Genomic DNA, 18,475 nt, shown 5'->3' with positions numbered 1-18,475 from the left:
TTGAATGTACGGTACTGTCCAGTATCAGTTCCCCCCCACCGAGCCGCCATGGAAAGTGCAATTATCAAGTGCACCTACGTGCACACCTACCTCCATAAAGTCCCCATACCCTTCCTTGCACCCCAAGAACAATACCCGCCAACAACAACAGAAAAACCTCCAGATGACTGTTCCCGAATGTCTCTGGGGGCATGCATGCTAAACATTTATCACAAAATTTTTTTCCTTACCGAATAACAGGGAGAGAGGGATAGCGAAGCGTTTCCAGTGGCCAAGTGGCTAGTACATATTTACCCCTCCCGTATTTCTACCTCCGTAAATGCCAGTATCATCATTCCCGTACCCGAGAATGTACCCGTATACTACAGTGGGGCGCGATGAGAGTAAATTCCAATGACACCGCCTCCTACACACACTTTGTGGTACGGTGCTGCACCGGTACTCGAGTACGGTAGCTTCCATCCAAGCAACCGGACACAATCACGCGGCCGGCCAGGGACCCGGAGCCAATGCCCACGGAGATCATAATTACAAATCTTAGAGCCGGCAGATGGTACACGAGCAAACCATAGGACTATACCATCGCTGCCCAACATATGTATCCCACGATGCCAGATCAAACCTTCCGAATCTTCACCTCCCCCCGCTACGACCCCCTCCTCCTGACCTGTCCCACCAACACCACCTACTCACACGACCCGTCCACTCCCTCCCCATTGTACCTCCTGTCCCACCACCGTGACCGCATGCTCTCCGCCGCAGAGCACTTCAAATGGCCACCATCCATCACAGCCCCCCTCAGTGACCTCTCCCTCCTGCACAAAACCTGCCTCTCAGCAGTGCACTCCAGCGGCGACTCAAACACCGACTTTCGAGTCCGCCTCCTACTCTCCCCGGCCGGCGAACTGACCGCCGAAGCAGCGCCCATACCTCAAGTCACTGACATGGCCCGCTTCTTCCCAACCCATTTGCCAGCGGAGGCTCTCGCCGGATGGACCGTCGTGCTGGATACCCTCCCGACAGAGGTATCCAGCTTCACCAGCTTCAAAACTACCCAGCGGAAGGTGTACGATGATGCCAGGGTCCGAGGCGGGATCGGCTCGTTTGCAGAGACAAAGGAGGTGCTCTTGTGGAATGCGGATGGGGAGGTCATGGAAGGGTCACTAACGAATGTCTTTTTTCAGCGCGGGGGGAGGTGGGTTACCCCGCCGCTTAGTAGCGGCGGGCAGGCAGGCACCGTTAGGAGATATTTGCTGGAGAAGGAGATGGTGGTGGAAGAGGTTGTGAAGATGGAGAAGGTTGTGCTTGGGGAGACTGTCTTGTTAAGTAACGGAGTGAAGGGGGTTTGGGCAGTTAAGGTTGCTCAATAGAGTATATCATATGCAGGGTCCTAGATCATGGGGTGTGCTCGAGTGGGCCGGTTTTTAGCGTTTATATTAAAACTTTCATATAAATTAAATATCATATGTCTAGACTATTGTCTAGGCCTTCGTATGATACACATGTGCCGCTTGCCGCAGATTACAGCCCAACCACTACTCCCTAACTTACGACCTGACACCCCGGTTGACTTACCGTAGATCTCCGAAAGACAGTTCCCGCCACAGATCAAGCACGGTCAACCAATAACACTACTCACTCGTCTTTGCCAAGAATACCTCCACCACCCGATACCGATATTTTGCTGGAGTCCTCACCAAATATCTCGCCCATGGAGATACCCTTGGCAAAGACGAGTGAGTACGGTACTCGTACATTTCCACCAATGGTCCAGATAGACTACCAGTACCGTATCATAAATTCCCAACAGTCACCTCTAATCACTGAACCCTCCCACCGAGCCCAGAACCCACGAACACCGCAACAGCATCGAGTCCCGGTAAAGCCATTCAAATACGACACCATTGGCCGGGAAGTGTACTGTACCATCGAAAAAGCAGAATCACCCCCCACCATAAAACTGGGTTGAGAAAATCAATACAGCCTTTCTGTGCCGTATCACACGGTCCCTTACTAAGCCGCCAGAAAAAAGAAAAAAGAAAAAAGAGTCCGGAGAGGATTGCACCGCGCCGAAGGGCTATTTTACCCTGTCAACCCGTTCGGAGGAGAACATCAGCCAATAATTACAGTACCACGGACGGGGGGAGCTTACGACCGCCAAACCCCTCCCAACCCGCACCGGAGGGTACTTTGCAACCGTTTACAGGGGCACCGAGCAACACCGGTACGATACCGTAACTGTAAAATTCTAGGTAAGTTCGACCCGCAACCACTCTCTATATGGCAGTTACTATCACTAGAAAAGCAGTTGCCACTGGATCACGCCCGAAGAGAACTAGTGGCTGCCTTAGGAAGTACTAGTACAAGTTACTTGTACAGTACAAATATCATAGCGGCGAGTCTAGTTTACCCGGAATTTACGCCACACCGTACGACATCATAATTATTATCATACCAATCATGAAATTGTTCAGTCTTTCTTCTACCTGTATCAATAAGTTACTCGAGTCCAGCATCTCAAGCCTCATGCACGAATAGATTGCAGGAAGCATGGTCACATACTACTCGTAGAGTTAGACTATTGTACGATCACTCCTGAGAACGACCAGCAAAACTTTCCCGGAAGTTTCGAAGGGGGCAAAGAGTTGCCCGATGTGCTTGCACAGTAACCGCAAATTCCTCAAGTAGTGGTACAGTATTCGGAAATGGAGAAAACGATTTCTCCGCCGCTGAGAGGGCTGACCTGGCTTAGTGCACCTTGCAAAACCGCCATACCGGTATTTTTTCCAGAGTGTTCCTGAGAATCAAGGCCTAGTTACGGTATCGTAGTCCGTCCCGTCTACTCGTACCCGGTGATGGATCTTAGGGGCCTGAAACGAGTGGCCAGCCTTTCAAAGACTACAAGTAGGTAGACTAGGTAATGAGACAAAATTCTGAACACAACCTGCCGTACTAGTACAATTTGCTCTCCCACGCAACATTTCTCATGCAACAATTATAGCAATCATTCCCGGAATTTGGTCAAAACTTTGCGACCCTTACTTACCGATATTGTATCGCATACATGGAGAGACCCGAAAAATGTTCGCATACATACAAAAATCACTAACACACCCTGACTAACACACCCTGAGGGCAGTAACATGGGCACGCACAATGCTTTTCATTGGATTGTCAACTGGAGGGAACTGTACCGGTATGATACTGTGTCAATGTCTTTCATGGCTGGATGGCGGATAACGCAGCGTGGGGAAAAAAACTAGTGACCGCTCGTGCTCAGTTTATAATATCAACCCCCCTCTCGGATTCGTTTACTTACTGTAGGTATATATGTACCCATGGATATGGGGGGGGGGGGTTGTGAAATTGTCGTTTCATTGTCCAAGGTATGATATGATACAAGAACATCGTATGGGGGATAAGAGAGGGGGTTTTGTTTCCCCGGACATAAATACCCTAAACTCGAGTGAGAATATGTGATTACCCGTGGGCTATTGGGTGGAGGTCTCGAGGATGGGATTTAGGCCTGGGCGTTGCTACAGTTCGTTTGTATTGCGAGGATATCGTACAGGAAAGAAGACAATCCCTTGATTTATCCTAAGGAAGGCAGAAAGCAACAATCTCAAAATAAGGAGAAGAAGCCGCACCACATCAGAGGAACCAAACAGTGAGTGTGAATCCGCCGCGCACAGGCAAGTAGAGCAACTTTCCACCCCTCCCCCCAAAAAAAACAAAAAAATCATCACAACTTTTCCATAACCGGTATTAATTTCTACCCTGGAAAGCATGTCATCCCATCCCCACCGATTCAGCCCAAGCACCCCATCTCACTCGCTTCCCAAAGCATCCTGCACGAGCACTTCTCGAGCCATAATAAAATGACTTATATGGTGCTCTGCGGCCCCACTGGGGGCGTCAAGTTGCGGATAAGTTAATGAGTATGGTATGGTAGTCACGTCAGCACCCACTCACGAGTGCTCGAGTAGTACCGCACTTTGTCCATCTGACGGCCATGCCTTGTGCGAACTCTCCTCGGTAAATGGATACCCTGGGGGTGTCGTTACCGTCGGAAATCCTAACGCGGGCACGATTCGCGATAGCAAGCTTGAACGAGCACAGTCATGCGAGATGACCCCAGTATTCTTGCGGCTATTTTACCGTTGCAACTTGTGTTGCGTGTGGTGTTGGAGTATTCTGCCGTAATGGTACCGGTATTTACCCGAGTATGGTACTCAGTACGGTATCTGGGAAGGAAAGAGTATTGTGGGGTGGTAAGACCGGATGATTAGTATTTTGTGGGGAGAGTTGTGGGACCAGCATTACTTGTTCAATATATTTATTATCTTGTTTACCGACCCGACTTGTAAGGCATAAAGTTGCAAATGGTCAGTTACATTTTTGGCGGTGCTGGAGCCTGCGGTTGGTTGATGTTGGTTTCTTACCGTTGCTCGTGTTGGGACTCGGACAGTTGATCATTGCAAGACGAGTGCCGTTCCGACACTATTCAGCACAGTAGGGTGGATCTGTTCGCTCCACCTTACTCGCAAAAGGGAGCATCATTGACAGCCTAGCCCGTACATAGAAGCCTTATTCCCCTATCCTTCTGGTAAATGCCAAATATGTATTATGACATTCTGAATAGCGTTGTGGGAATTGCGCAAGTACCACCAACCTCAAGGTTTGGCGGAAAGTGACGTGATTGTAGGAATTTGGGAACTGCAGGATTTTTTTACGGTAGTCTCCAGTATGATATCATGTCTGGGTCGTTAGAGAACCCCCAAGAGCCGCCGAGCTGCCATCAATCCTGACAACTTCTTTCCACATTTCCCCTCGTCATCGTCCAAGAAGGGATTTTTGTACAGATGGGGGTAAGCTAAACGAACGACGTCGTTTAGGTACACGAGTACCGTATGCTTGAGGGTATGATTCGGGTCTTAGGCGGGTGCTATGCGGTACCGCAGGGAGTGGAATAATTGAGAATGACGCTACGACGCCCATACCGGTAATCCCCCCCTGGATGAGGGGAGAGAGAACACAGCGAAAGGGTTGCTTCCAGCCCTCGGTCGAGAGAAGCGAAGAGAGAAATATGGTGTCTGCACCAGACCTTACCAGGAGAGGCAACTCTAACGTCCCAGAGAGATTCTCAATTGCTCCAGTTCTTGTGCGGTATGTACCGTACTGGCACCGGTACGATAGTCTGATTGCTTCAGCCACACCCCTTCCCCGCCAGCCAGCGGGAGTGAGGACTATCTACGATACCTACGGTGCTAGGCGTCTGAAATCGACCCCTCCCACAACCAGGAACCAACAGCGAACCTGCCCTAGCAACAACCAACTGTTTTCGAGGAAAACGCTCGATATAACTGCTCGGAGCTGACTCCTCTTTGATTGTATCGACTTTGTTTTTTTGGTTGAGTCAGTATTGGTTGAGAGCAGCAAGGCGGGTATTTTTTGGGTGAGTGAACACACATACAAATATATGCCAAGGCGCTAAGTTTTGTACTCGCACAAGTACGTATTGCTAAGCAAAGACGGGGGAACATGAGGGTTCGTTTTGGGTGTCCGGCACGATATTCTTGAGTACCCATGTCCTGTTCTACAATACGCTTGCACTACTGTGCTCAAGCACTGTTACGGGTTACGAGTTAACGCTACCGTACTCGTACCTGTACCTTCCCCCAATTTATTCCTTGCAGCACTGCCGCACAAGCACCCCAACACGAGTAACAGCTCCGCCAGCTACCGTACCCTTCTCTCTCCTCCTCCCCCCCTTCGCCGACATCGTGGACCTAATCAACCAACCGACTAATCTCGCTTTATTGCCTTCAACCGGCATACGGATTAAGTAACCTTGACATAGGAGCTAGCATCTAGAGCTTTATTATATTAAGGGCACCTTCAAGATGGCTATGGAACAGGTGGAAGTTCCCAGCAGGGTATGTTTGCGACTCAATCCACCACCCATCCACCGGACGACGTTCCACTTTGGTGAGCTAGCTGGCTTACTTCGGGAGAATCACAGTCGTATTTCATCCGCTGGGTAGAGTGCTCGAAGAATTTTACCATCTCTTGGAGCATAAAACCTCATAAAAAGTCGCTGTGAGTAGCTAGCTACCCCACGTCTACTATCGGGGAATCTGAAACCCCTAATAGCTAACTCTTGGGGATGTAGGAATTTTGGAATCTTTAGGCATCCAACGGCTGGGAATCAATCAGCCTCGCAACTCCAACCCCCCCCCACTGCTAAGTCCGATGACGCGTCTAGTATAAAGCGACCGGGTAGCTCGAGGGCTCGGAGTAATGAAGGGGACTGTATTGAGCGGTTACACGCAGCAGGCTTATTAGATGTGTACTGGCATGGAAAAGTGGAAGCAGAGAAAGTCACAACCGGCACGTACCAGGTGAAAGAAGGTGGTATGTTTGCGCTGGTATGAACTCCCCCATGAGATTTCATTCCGCTCACCCCACCGCTAATTAGCATTCGGGTGTACTCTAGGTTTTCGACAATACCTTCTCCAAGCAAGTCGCAAAAACAGCTACTCTCGTATTGCTTACGTACCCTTCCACTTCTCCGCCTCCGGCTTCGCACGCCCTTCACCACTTCGATTCCGCCCTTGCTTCAACTACATCGCTGGTCCAAAATGGTGGAAAAGGGCCAGGACATGGACCTAGTGCATCTGTTGAAACATTCACAATACATGGGCAAGATGGCACCACTCATGATAAAGAATCCGTCTACTCTGCGCATGGTTTCCACACAGGTGTCCTGAAGAAGCGTAAACGTAAGCGGCATCAGGGCTATGCCCGCCGCTTTTTTTCCTTAGATTTCACCTCTTCAACCCTATCATATTACTTGAATCGGGAGTCCTCGGCACTCCGTGGAGCCATTCCACTATCTTTGGCTGCGATTAGCGCAAGCGGAAAGGAGAGGGAGATTTGTATCGATTCCGGTGCCGAGGTGTGGCATCTCAGAGCAAATTCTGATCGGGATTGGGATCAATGGAAGTCTGCCCTAGAGAAGGCTGCGCAGCATGCGATGGAGGCCGGCACCACCGGTGATCAGCATATGCCTCTACCGGATGTTCAACAGTCGGCTGCTATCAATACCCAAAACCAGGTAATGGAAGACCGGGGCTGGGCGGGGGTTGAGGCTTTGGTTGGGCGTGTTGCCGGTGTTCGGGATGCCGTGAGAAGGCTTGCAACAACTGCCGAGCAGCCCGCACCGCCTAAAATTGGCGAAGCTGATGCTGAGGCGAGCACCCCGTCAACGTCTGTTCATTCATTAACGGAGCAGAAGGATAAGGAGCGTAGAAGACCATTTTGGAAACGTAAGGTGAGTGGCGGAACATCGCCTTCGGTTTCTTCGCAATCTCTGCACCCCATATCTGCAGTTGCTGCTGCCGTGACAGCGGTAGCAGCTCCTGCCCTGCCTAATGGAGTGGCTGGAAATATGCCGCTCCATCAAGGGCAGGGTATGGGTGGGCACCTCAATGCGCTCCTTACGGATCTTGATTCGGTTGTTGCAGACTTCTCCAAACTAGTCGCAGAGAACAAACAGAGGAGGTGGTTGAATCATCGCGTATCCCAACATCAATCTGCATCACCTATAGTGGCTTCTAGAGTTAGCATAGAATCCTCAGCATCAGAAGAATTCTTTGATGCTGAGGACGACATGGTCGAAGGGGAACGAGGTAGAGTTGTGCTTCTGAATGACGACGAGGGCTCCGCACGCGGGGCGTCAAGTTCACAAGGTGTGACAGACGACGAAGAGAGTGATGAAGAAGACGAGGGCTTCGATAATGATCAGCCTCCGCGGTCTGCCGCTAAGTTTGAAGATGAAGATGTCACAGACGCGAATGGGGTGAGGGACTTGAGTCCTTTGCCTTTGGAACCTATAGAGCGACGTGCTCTGGTACCTGCTGCTACCGTGATGCCCCCTAGTTTGATTGGGTTCTTGAGGAAAAACGTAAGCACGAGATGTCACTCATGCTCAATTTGTTAGCTGACTCCCCGATCTAGGTCGGAAAAGATCTTTCAACTATTGCAATGCCAGTATCTGCGAATGAGCCAACAAGTCTTTTGCAGAGACTTTCCGAGCAGTTGGAATATTCCGAGTTACTGGATGAAGGCGTCAATGCTTCTGTAGCGAATGGGGGACGGCTGCTTTATGTTGCTGCATTCGCTACTAGTTCATTCTCGAATAGCAGGGTAAAAGAGAGATCTATCCGTAAGCCATTTAATCCGATGCTGGGTGAAACGTATGAGTTGGTTAGAGAGGATAAGGGTAAGAATACTTCTGACCGAACTAGATTTGATATTCAGGCATTCTGACATCTTCTAGGGTTCCGTTTCATTGCCGAGAAGGTATCGCATCGACCAGTCATCATGGCTTGTCAAGCAGAATCCCAAAATTGGACATTTACTCAATCTCCCATGCCGACGCAGAAGTTCTGGGGCAAATCCGCAGAACTTAACACCTCAGGCCGAGTCCGAATCCACTTCCCATCGACCGGTGATTCCTTTTCCTGGACAATCGCAACCAGCTTTCTCCGCAACATCATCGCTGGGGAAAAGTACGTAGAGCCTGTAGGATCCATGACAATCCATCACGAAAACACGGGCGAGAAAGCTATAGTAACCTTCAAAGCCAACAAAGGCATGTTCGCTGGGCGCAGCGAGGAAGTAACAATCCAAGCATTCGATTCCTCCGGCAACCCCTACCCAGTGAGCCTTTCTGGAAAATGGACAGAGAAACTCATGCTCGAGGGCGTCGGCTCCCCGAAGAAATTCTGGGAAGTGAAAGAGCTGGTAGAAAACGCACAGACAAGATACGGCTTCACCAAGTTCGCGGCGGCGCTCAACGAGATCACACCCATCGAGCAAGGCAAGATCCCCACCACAGACACCAGACACCGGCCCGACCAGCGCATGGTGGAAGAGGGCCGCCTGGACGAGGCGGAGGCCATGAAGATGAGGCTCGAAGAGGCCCAGCGAGTACGACGCAAGGAGATGGAAGATAACGGAGAAGCCTGGCAACCCAAATGGTTCGTCAAGGTGCGGGAATACGCCGACGAGGAGATTTGGAAGATCAAGACGGGCAAGGAAGGGTACTGGGAGCGGAGAAGCAAAGGCGAGTGGAAGGGTGTGCCTGTCATCTTTGAGGAGTAGAGAGAAAAGAAAAAGCAAAACGAAAAGCGGAAGCATGGATATGGGTAGATGGATATATATCCGTAGAGAGAGAGTGTGTGCCTCGATTGAGAAAGTCAAAACCGAGTGGTATATATACACTGGCTGGTGTTTGTTTGTCTTATTTACCTTGTTTTACTCTCTTCTCTCTTTTTTTTTTTTTCTTTCTCCTTTTCCTTTCTAGTTTTAGTCTTGATTTGGAGCGAGGTTATTATGATAGATGGGGGAAGGATTGGGATAAAACGAGATCCTGTTTGAGTATTTATTTTGTTGTAGTCGGTCGAGTAAAAAATAGTACCGGTACTGTGTTTCGCGAATGTCGCGATTATTGCGATGCTTTCTCCTGCTGTGTGATACTAGTAAATTTGTCATTTTTTTTGTTTTTGCGATGGTAATAGTACGAGTACGAGTGCAGTACGATTTAGTAGTGGTCTCACGCGCAATCACTCGATTGACACGGCTGACGTTCATTACTGTACTGTGCCCGCGGTAAGTTTAGGTCTTTACGTACCCTACCGTAGACCCTCCCCACCCCCACCTGATCGGTGCGCGTTGCGGGCGGGGTAATAGCACAATAGTATTAAGTATTATTTTATAACAACGCAGGAACATGTCTCATAGGGAATCACTCGCGATCGACACAATTTCCCCCGTGTTTCGGGATGAGCGGCACATTTCCTTGTGAACCGTTGGTGGTTTTTGAGTTAGTTTCTTTTTCGTTGTTGGTTGGTTGGTTGGGGTTGAGCTGTTCAATTGTGAATTGAATTGGTTTGGTGGTGGTGTCGGCGGCGGTGATCAAATGAGATTGCATTAAGTTAAGTTGATTGTGCTGTATCATAATAACAAGGAAGGGGGGGTGGAGGCGCTTAGTAGAGAGATGGATGGATGGATGCTGAGGCCGGAGTTGGGTGGATTTTCTTCTTCTTTTCTTTTCTTCTTTTCTTTTCAGCTGTTCAGGTTCGAATTTTTTATTTTTTTTGTTTGCCCCTCATTTAGCGCGTAACCTATCCTCTGTGCTTGTACGAGTACTCGTACTGTACTCGTATCATACCCATACAGATGATAAGGTCTCAACGTTTTTTTTTTTCGTTTCTTTCTAGACATCTTGGTGATGTTGATGTTGTGCATCGTAAATCAATTTCTTGAGGAGGAATGAGATTGAAGTGAGGAAGACTTTTCGCTCTTCCTTCCTTATCATCATAACCGCAGTCTATGTTTTGTTGAAGCTTTTACCGTGGTGTGTGGTGACCCCTCCTTTAACTTACTCTAGCCTCTTGCCCCTCGCCTGAGGAAGAGCTCCACCAACCCCGCCATCTATCCATCCATCATCCATCCTTCCATCGAGAGAGTTAGGGAAAATCCAGCCCGCTCACCTACCGTAATTTACTGTGAAACCTTAACATCAATCTCCTCCCCTCAACCCCCCCCCTTCCTCTTCCCTTAGAATTGAAAGGCTTTATTTCTCTATAGTATCATACGGTATCACATCTTTCCAGAGCGGATCTTCCCTGGACTGTAGCTGTACCGGTATCATACAAGTATCTACCAGTGAGCTACCTTACTGCTAATTGCTGCCATCACTTGAGTTCCCATACCAATACCTTTGCTTTTGTGATCTTCCCCATCTCCTTCTTCCTCCTCTCTTCTCCCCCTCTTCACCCGCCTATCTACCTGTCTTCGTCTCTGCACTGCATCTCCGTCCGTCAGTTGGTACTTACATCAACCCCACCTTTGAAACCTCCTCTTCCTCTCTCCTCCTGCTCCCAATCACCACCACTTCTACCGGCAGCTTCGCTTTCGTTCTTTATTCCTTACTTCATCCATCGTTACCATCATCATGGACGGATCTCCCCCTGGGCGCAAGGTCTTCAAGGTCTTCAACCAGGATTTCATTGTTGACGAGCGCTACACGGTTACGAAGGAGCTCGGACAGGGAGCTTATGGGATTGTTTGGTAGAATAATGTTCCCTTCCAGGAAGAAGAATAATAAAACATTCTGCATGGGTGGATGGATGGAAAACTGATGCCTTTATTGTTGTTAGTGCGGCTACGAATGCTGTGAGCCTGGAGGGCGTCGCAGTTAAGAAGGTTACCAATGTTTTTTCCAAAAAGATTTTGGCCAAGAGGGCTTTGAGGGAGATCAAGCTGCTTCAACATTTTAGAGGTATGTTGGTTGGTTGATGTTCTGGCTTTATGCTTTCTATCCATCTCATCTCATCTCTTCCCTGGCTGGCTGCTTGCTCCCGTGTAGGGGATTTCGTTATCTCTTAAAAGATAAAGGTTTCAAAGGCTAATTTTATGGGCGATGAACTGTAGGTCATCGGAATGTTCGTTTCTCATCCCCCAATATGCTGTTAAACATCGTTCTCTTGCTTTGTGTGAGGAGGATGTATTTTGGGCGGAATGTATAGTTACTTACTTGTGGACCGCCCTACGTTTCCACAGATCACTTGTCTCTATGATATGGATATCCCAAAACCAGATGCTTTCAATGAGGTTTATCTTTACGAAGGTGAGATTAGGGGGGAATCCTCGGTCTCTTGTGTGACTGGTCCTAGATTGCTGACTTGATAAATTTCCTTTTTTTTAGAGCTCATGGAATGTGATCTTGCTGCCATCATCCGAAGGTTTGTTGTCTCTCTGTCCCCTAAAATGTAGAACGGCTAAATTAATGCGAATTCTAGTGGACAACCCTTGACAGATGCTCATTTCCAGTCATTCATCTACCAGATTCTCTGCGGTTTGAAGTATATCCATTCAGCGAACGTGCTCCACAGGGATTTGAAACCCGGTAATCTTCTTGTTAATGCCGACTGCGAGCTTAAAATTTGTGATTTTGGCCTTGCTAGAGGGTTTTCCGTTGACCCGGAGGAGAATGCTGGATACATGACCGAGTACGTAGCTACTCGGTGGTACAGAGCTCCAGAGATCATGTTGAGCTTCCAGAGTTACACCAAAGCTAGTGAGTTACCAATACCCGAGGGGTGGAGGTGGTCGGTGGACCATTCCTCTCCCCCCCCCACATGCGTGGAGCAGGGAACTCAGAACGCTAATGGTTCAATCACTTTGCCCAGTCGATGTATGGTCCGTTGGATGCATTCTAGCAGAACTCCTCGGTGGCCGACCCTTCTTTAAGGGCAGAGACTATGTCGACCAACTCAATCAGATTCTCCACTACCTCGGGACCCCCAATGAAGAAACCCTCAACCGCATCGGATCCCCCAGAGCCCAGGAATACGTCCGCAATCTCCCCTTCATGCCCAAAGTCCCATTCGGGCGCCTATTCCCGAATGCGAACCCAGATGCACTAGACCTCTTAAACCAGATGCTAGCCTTCGACCCAACATCCCGGGTCTCTGTAGAAACTGCGCTAGAACACAGCTACCTGCAGATCTGGCATGATGCTCAAGATGAACCGGACTGTCCGACCCCCTTCGACTTCAGCTTCGAAGTGGTTGACGAGATCAGTGATATGCGAAAGATGATTCTGAACGAGGTCCAAGTCTTCCGCGCTGCCGTCAGGAACAGGCGCGTCCAACACGCCGCCCTCGACATTGCTGCGCTCGGGCGAAAAGACAGTAGTGTAGGTATTCCGGATCACCAATGGGCACAGCAGCAGAGGAACGACGCCCCAAGGCCGCACGACGCCCCCAGACCGCACGACCACCAGATGCATGAGGCGAACTTGGAACAGGAGTTGGCAGGGGGATTGGATGTTATGCATCAGTGAGCCAGTTTTTTCTTTTTTGTTTGAACATGTGTGTGTGTAGAGGGGGGGTGTTTTGCTGCTGGCGCTGGTTGATATACCCGTTCGTTAGCTGGTTAGCTGGTTGGTTCTACATTATACACTGGGATTGCTAGTTTCTGCTCTGTTTTGTTTTGTTTTGCTGTACTCTGTTTGATGTGAAGTGGGTTTATCTGTAGAATCTGAATGGGTAGATGGATGGATAGTTGGTTGGTGCGGTAAACTTAAACTCCCTTTGACTCTCTATATACCCACCTATCGGTGCCCGCGTGCGGAGGGTGATGGATTTTGTCTCAAGCGCTTTCCTCTTCTACTTTGCCTTGCCTTTGCCCGTGTCGTCCGGCCCCTCCGTCGTCCTCGATCATCCAAGTAGAGTTGGGAGACCATTTTTCTCGGATCATATCATACATACGGCACGGGAAATGAGTGTTTACTAGGGGCTGTTACTCTCTTTTCACTTTTCTCTCTGTTTCTCCTCCGTGACGCTTGCCCTTGGCACAATACAGCGGTCCATGGACTTTCCCCTCCTATTTCCCCCGTCCTCGTAGAAGCATTTCCTTCCTTCCTTTCCCTACCCAAATTCACGCACCACGGGTAAACCGGGATATCAGGGGCGATGTGTGAGAACAGGGCCATCCCTCCGGTGCCCACCACCACAACCGAAACTGAAGCATTGATCGAACGTTGAGGTTCAAGGGGTAGGTAAATCATGATCCTTTACTCGAGTACTGTACCAGCATAGTATTCCAAGGGGGGGATGTTATGTAGTGGGGTCTAGGGTATTTATTTTGCGATGATGAACGAGTAGATCTTAGATTCTGGTTTTTTTTTCTTTTTTTAGTGATGATCAGAGGGAGGGGCTAACTATGCTGTTGGCATTATACTAAGTATTTAGGTCCTGAACTCCTGAGTGAGTGAGTGTTTATGAGTATATCTTGGCGTACGTCACCGTCAGGGAATTCGGTAGGGGTAAATTACCGGCACTTGCTAGGGATAGGCAAACGTGTAAACACCATTTTTGTATCATGGGGATAGAGTATCGGTATGTTCCCACACCCACACACAACTCCAGCACAGTAGATCACCGTGCCCGTAGGTATCATATCATAGTCCAAAGCTCCTCACCAACTCCCCAATCGTCAATAATGCCACCTCCACCACCACAAACCACAAACCCAGATGCAGACGCAGACGCAGAAGCAATACTAACCACCTACCTGGAAAGTCTACCCCAAAGCACAAACCCCACAACACCGGAAGACCAAGCCCTCCTTCGGTCCTTCCTGAAGAGACTCCTCTGCGAAAACTGCCCAGACACACCGGTATCAATACCCACCCTGCTAACGACCTCGCTTCCAACAACCTACCACGTCGGCACCGGCAGGACACAAACCCAAGCTCTGACCCGGGCGATCAAGCGCGCGAGGCACGAGGTAATATTCGTGACGTGCTTCTGGGCGACCAGCGAGTCGCTGGCCATCCTCGGCCACGCGCTGCGGGAGCTGTCCGCCAGCGCGGTATCGAGGGGGGGTAAGGTCCGCGTGCGGATATGCTTCAGTTCCATGTCGGCGTGGCAGAAGGTGAGGCAGGCGCTCTCCCCCGGCGGGAGGAGGATGACGTGGGACGTGTCGGAGCTGGGGCTGCCGGGGAGCGGGGAGCTGGCGGGGTTGGACATCCTCGTCCGGAGCCTGTTCTTCCCGCCCTTCTCCGTAATGCATGGGAAGTATTGCGTTGTCGACCGGAGGCGGGCTTGGATCGGCAGCGGGAATGTCAGCTGGGAGTGCTGGGGGGAGGGTTGTGGGGGGTTCGAGGGAGCGGGGTTTGTCCGCTCGGTTCTGGCATATTATCGGGCTGTTTGGGGGGATCATGAGGTGGCGTCTTTACCGGGTTGGGGGGAAGACGTGGTAGAGGTGGAAGAGGAGGAGGAAAACCTGGACGTCCTGGAAGAGGTAATGGAGTGCCCCACCATCCTTCTCCCAAACCCTCACCATTCCAATCCGAACTTCTCCTTCGGATCCTCCATAAAATCGTTAATATCCCTCATCCTCCCCTGCCCGCCAACCCACCAACTCCTCCTAACGCCACCACCACAAGCGCCGCCAAACACCCCGCAAAACGCCTTCCTCCTAACCCTCCTCTCCCTCGCCAAAACCTCGATCACGGTCCACACCCCAAACCTGACGTGCCAGCCCCTCCTCTCGTCCCTCCTCTCCGCCGCTTCTAGGGGCGTGCACGTCACGATAATAACCTGCCGGAACATGATGCGTCTGGAGCAGCTCGTCACGACGCCCTTCTCCACCACGGAATCCTGCGTGAGGGCCTTCGTCTCCTCGCTCCTGGACGTCGAGAGCGGCGGCGGGAACGTGGACTTGGGGTATTGGCGTGGGTGTGGAGATGTCAAGCAGTGGCATGTCAAGGCTTTGGTAGTGGACGACGCTTGGACTGTTATCGGCAGTGCGAACGGTGATCGCGCGAGTTGGTGGGGGTCCGGGGAGATCAATGTTTGTGTTTTTGGGCGGGCGTATGCGAGGGATGTTGGTGGGAGGTTAGAGGGGTGGGCTGTGGAGGCAGGTGGTGTGGAGTGGGTTCATGGCGGCAGGGAGTTGGGAGGTTGAATCTGATCATAAGGGCTCACTCGGTTGTTATTGATAGACGGACTAGAGTTGAACAGGGCCCTTCATACACGCTACGACTAGTGCGATGCGTTTTGGGTGTGGGCGTTTGAAGGTAAAATGGAATACCCATCTATACAGTACATGTCCGGAGGTGTCGGTTGCCTGCCTTTCCTGTTGTTTCTGTAGTGCTGCCAGTGTATAGCTCTTTCAGCACCCAGATTTTTACAAGAGGCCTCTGTGAGCAAGAGGCGGGATTCTTTAACAGCTAGATCATTGAAAGATTAGGGTAATCCTAAGATTTACACATGTAAATGAGAACGTTCCGGAAGCAAGAATTAGGGACAGTCTTGGTATATCTCGGCGGAATGCTAACGTACTTGTATCATACTTGCCCATTCCAAAAGTAAATTTATCCGGAAATCTTTGTCGTAGTTCTATGTGGTAGGGGAAACCTTAAACTAGTGCCATTTAGCGCCATTTTTGGGTCCTGCACACCTCACTCCAATCCCCTCGGGAAATGGCTCACCCAAAAGTTAATACATTTTTCTATACACCTGACACCAGATTCCCTACTTGCTAGTACATAGCTAACTTTTTTTTTTTTTTTGTTAAATAGGCTAGGACCTCCTATAAAGTTCCTTCAACTTTACAATATAAAAAAAGACAATATAGTATTGGCATGTCCTCTCTACTCGCAGCTGCACAAAACAAATATTTAGCTGTATGTGAATATCACAAACAGAGGAAGTTCTTTACTAATTAACATTGATATTTTAACTGACAGGCTATCTAAAGTTATTCTGAAAGCCATTAGAGAAGAACTTGAACTATTAGATGAATGGTCCAACCACTGGTAGATTTTCCAGCAATTGATGGTCACAAGTTATCCAGAATAATATACAAGGGATCCAGAACAGAGCTGCCTTAGTTGCCAACATACCTGCAGTATAGTTGGTCACAATGTACTACAACAACTGATCAAGGTAAACTACTTGTAAATAGTAACTCTTCTTGACCAGATACAAGTCAAAATTGGGCGGGTTCAGAATGAGTGAGTATGTTTTTTACTACTCTCTATTTGTCTAACTAATGTAACTTTTATAGTAATATCTAGACAGTAATTCCTGCAGATGAGCTTACATAATTTTGCAGTATGGTTACTTCTTTACTATCCGGTAAGTAATAGAATACCTCAAAGTTCTTTGACATCAGGATTGTCAACCTGTGATGATATTTTTCAAATAACTGGTAAGATTCCTTTCTTTATTATTGCCTCTAAACCTTATTAATGTTTTACAATTAATTAATAGGAAATCAATATTGGGCTATTGTGGACCTACTTGGATTCCTAGAATTACTTACAGCTCCAACTGTTTGTTGCAAAGCATAGGAGGTAGCTTGCTGGACTACTTGGAAACTCAGGCTTGAGATCAAAGATAGCTTAGAAGTCCGAAGAGGAGCTTTTTTATATATCTTGTTAGTATTTCGTACAGTACTTTTAGGCCTTCCCAAAAGGTTGGTTTTGATATTATTGCTCGGGAAATAATCTAATTTGTTATACCATCGCATCATATTACTATTTCTTATTCGAAGACCCTTTCAAGTTTCTCCGGTCTTGAAGGCCTTCTCCACACTCCCCAACACCAACATGAAAAGACACACTCTCTTTCTCACAAACTTGTACATATATTAGTAAGTTAGAGTGAGTGAGGAACTTGGAACAGAAAGCTTGTTGTGTCGGTGGATGTAACATATGATTACCAGTATTGCTGGCTCGGATGTTCTTTACTACAAGTACCATGGAGTAATCAAACTAGCAGGAACTGGTTGAATAAAAGAGGGATTCTGTTGAAGGAGAAGGTGGGGTTCAGGTGACACCCCGTGATCAACCTTTCTCCAGATAACACATACTCGAGCACTCGAGTTCAGTTCCGATGAACAGACATGTTTTGCTGTTTTTTCTATACAACAGAATGAAGCGGGGAATCACCTCTGTATACCCAGAGGCACCCCCCCCTTTTTTTGACTTGGACTACTGGTAGTTTTTGCGCCCATTATATTATGCCTACCTATAATCTGATATGCATCGATCCATACCTTAAAACCCCATCGCTACCAACACCCTATAGGGGAACTGGGAAATTTAAGTAGGAAGAGGAAATATCCGTTTTTTATTGTTTCATATCAAACCGACTATTTAACCCCTCCATCCACCCTTCCGAAAAGATCAAGAACCCCTTTATTGAAGAAAAACGAGAGAGGCAGAGAGAGGGAAGAGAAAAAAGAAAGGAAGACACAGGAAAACATCAATTACATCGCCCTACTCATAACCCCCCATGCCCTAATCAAATTATCCGTGTACCCAGCAAACAGTGTCTGTCCGTCAGCGCTCCAAGCCAGCGATACACACTCAGGCTCACGTCTCTTCTTGCCGATAGGAATGAAATCAGGCCTGAGCTCATCAACCTTGCTCTTCTTCTCAAGGTCGAAGATGATGATGGATGTGGCGGTAGCAGCGCAGAGCCAATACCTGTTTGGCGAGAAGACGAGGGCGTGTATCTCATTACCGGCATTAAGGCTGTAAAGGTGCTTAGACTCGTTAAGGTCCCAGAGCATGGTGGTGCCGTCCTTGCCGCCAGAGGCACAGAGGGAGCCGTCAGGGGAGATAGTGACAGTGTTGATATATCCAGTGTGTCCGGTATGATCGGTTTGAATGCGGCAAGACGCCAGCTCCCAGACCTTTTTATATTGTCAGTCGCCTATTTGAAAACCAAGGTTGGAAAGGCTATGGGTGCAAAGAATATCATGGGAAAGAGTGTCATCAGTGCGCCGGTGATTGTTTGTCTCATAGACTTTAGATGGAAGTCTCTGAAGTAGCAAATACTTTAGGTTGCTTATAAGGATTAAGGGCGTCTTCGCATGGTGCCGC

General features: G+C 48.9%; 5 protein-coding genes; 4 read left to right on the top strand and 1 right to left on the bottom strand.

The window, feature by feature from the left end:
* Nucleotides 1-596: 596 nt before the first annotated feature.
* Nucleotides 597-1,370, top strand: GSTUM_00001036001 (uncharacterized protein; the record flags this gene model as incomplete). Its single annotated transcript, XM_002838342.1, has 1 exon — nt 597-1,370. One exon carries the CDS (start codon nt 597-599, stop codon nt 1,368-1,370), a length of 774 nt encoding a protein of 257 aa, XP_002838388.1.
* A 4,242-nt stretch (nt 1,371-5,612) lies between these two features.
* GSTUM_00001035001 (uncharacterized protein) lies at nt 5,613-9,514 on the top strand. XM_002838341.2 has 6 exons: nt 5,613-5,936; nt 6,023-6,099; nt 6,173-6,428; nt 6,497-7,966; nt 8,020-8,284; nt 8,342-9,514. Exons 1-6 carry the CDS (start codon nt 5,904-5,906, stop codon nt 9,166-9,168), a joined length of 2,928 nt encoding a protein of 975 aa, XP_002838387.1. The 5' UTR covers nt 5,613-5,903; the 3' UTR covers nt 9,169-9,514.
* Nucleotides 9,515-10,528: 1,014 nt separating this feature from the next.
* On the top strand, nt 10,529-13,048 carry GSTUM_00001034001 (uncharacterized protein). XM_002838340.2 has 6 exons: nt 10,529-11,139; nt 11,229-11,358; nt 11,632-11,698; nt 11,777-11,813; nt 11,871-12,148; nt 12,261-13,048. Exons 1-6 carry the CDS (start codon nt 11,024-11,026, stop codon nt 12,914-12,916), a joined length of 1,284 nt encoding a protein of 427 aa, XP_002838386.1. The 5' UTR covers nt 10,529-11,023; the 3' UTR covers nt 12,917-13,048.
* Nucleotides 13,049-13,956: 908 nt separating this feature from the next.
* Nucleotides 13,957-15,546, top strand: GSTUM_00001033001 (uncharacterized protein; the record flags this gene model as incomplete). Its single annotated transcript, XM_002838339.1, has 1 exon — nt 13,957-15,546. One exon carries the CDS (start codon nt 13,957-13,959, stop codon nt 15,544-15,546), a length of 1,590 nt encoding a protein of 529 aa, XP_002838385.1.
* A 2,148-nt stretch (nt 15,547-17,694) lies between these two features.
* The window catches only part of GSTUM_00001032001 (uncharacterized protein), a 1,854-nt gene continuing 1,073 nt past the window's right edge, over nt 17,695-18,475 (bottom strand). The window contains exon 7 of the mRNA XM_002838338.2: nt 17,695-18,285. Within this exon, the coding sequence (XP_002838384.1) occupies nt 17,857-18,285 (429 nt within the window). The 3' untranslated portion in view covers nt 17,695-17,856.

This window comes from Tuber melanosporum, assembly GCF_000151645.1.
Source record: "Tuber melanosporum whole genome shotgun sequence assembly, scaffold_241, strain Mel28".
NCBI classification, from domain to species: domain Eukaryota; kingdom Fungi; phylum Ascomycota; class Pezizomycetes; order Pezizales; family Tuberaceae; genus Tuber; species Tuber melanosporum.
This window is presented reverse-complemented; position numbering and strand designations above follow the sequence as displayed.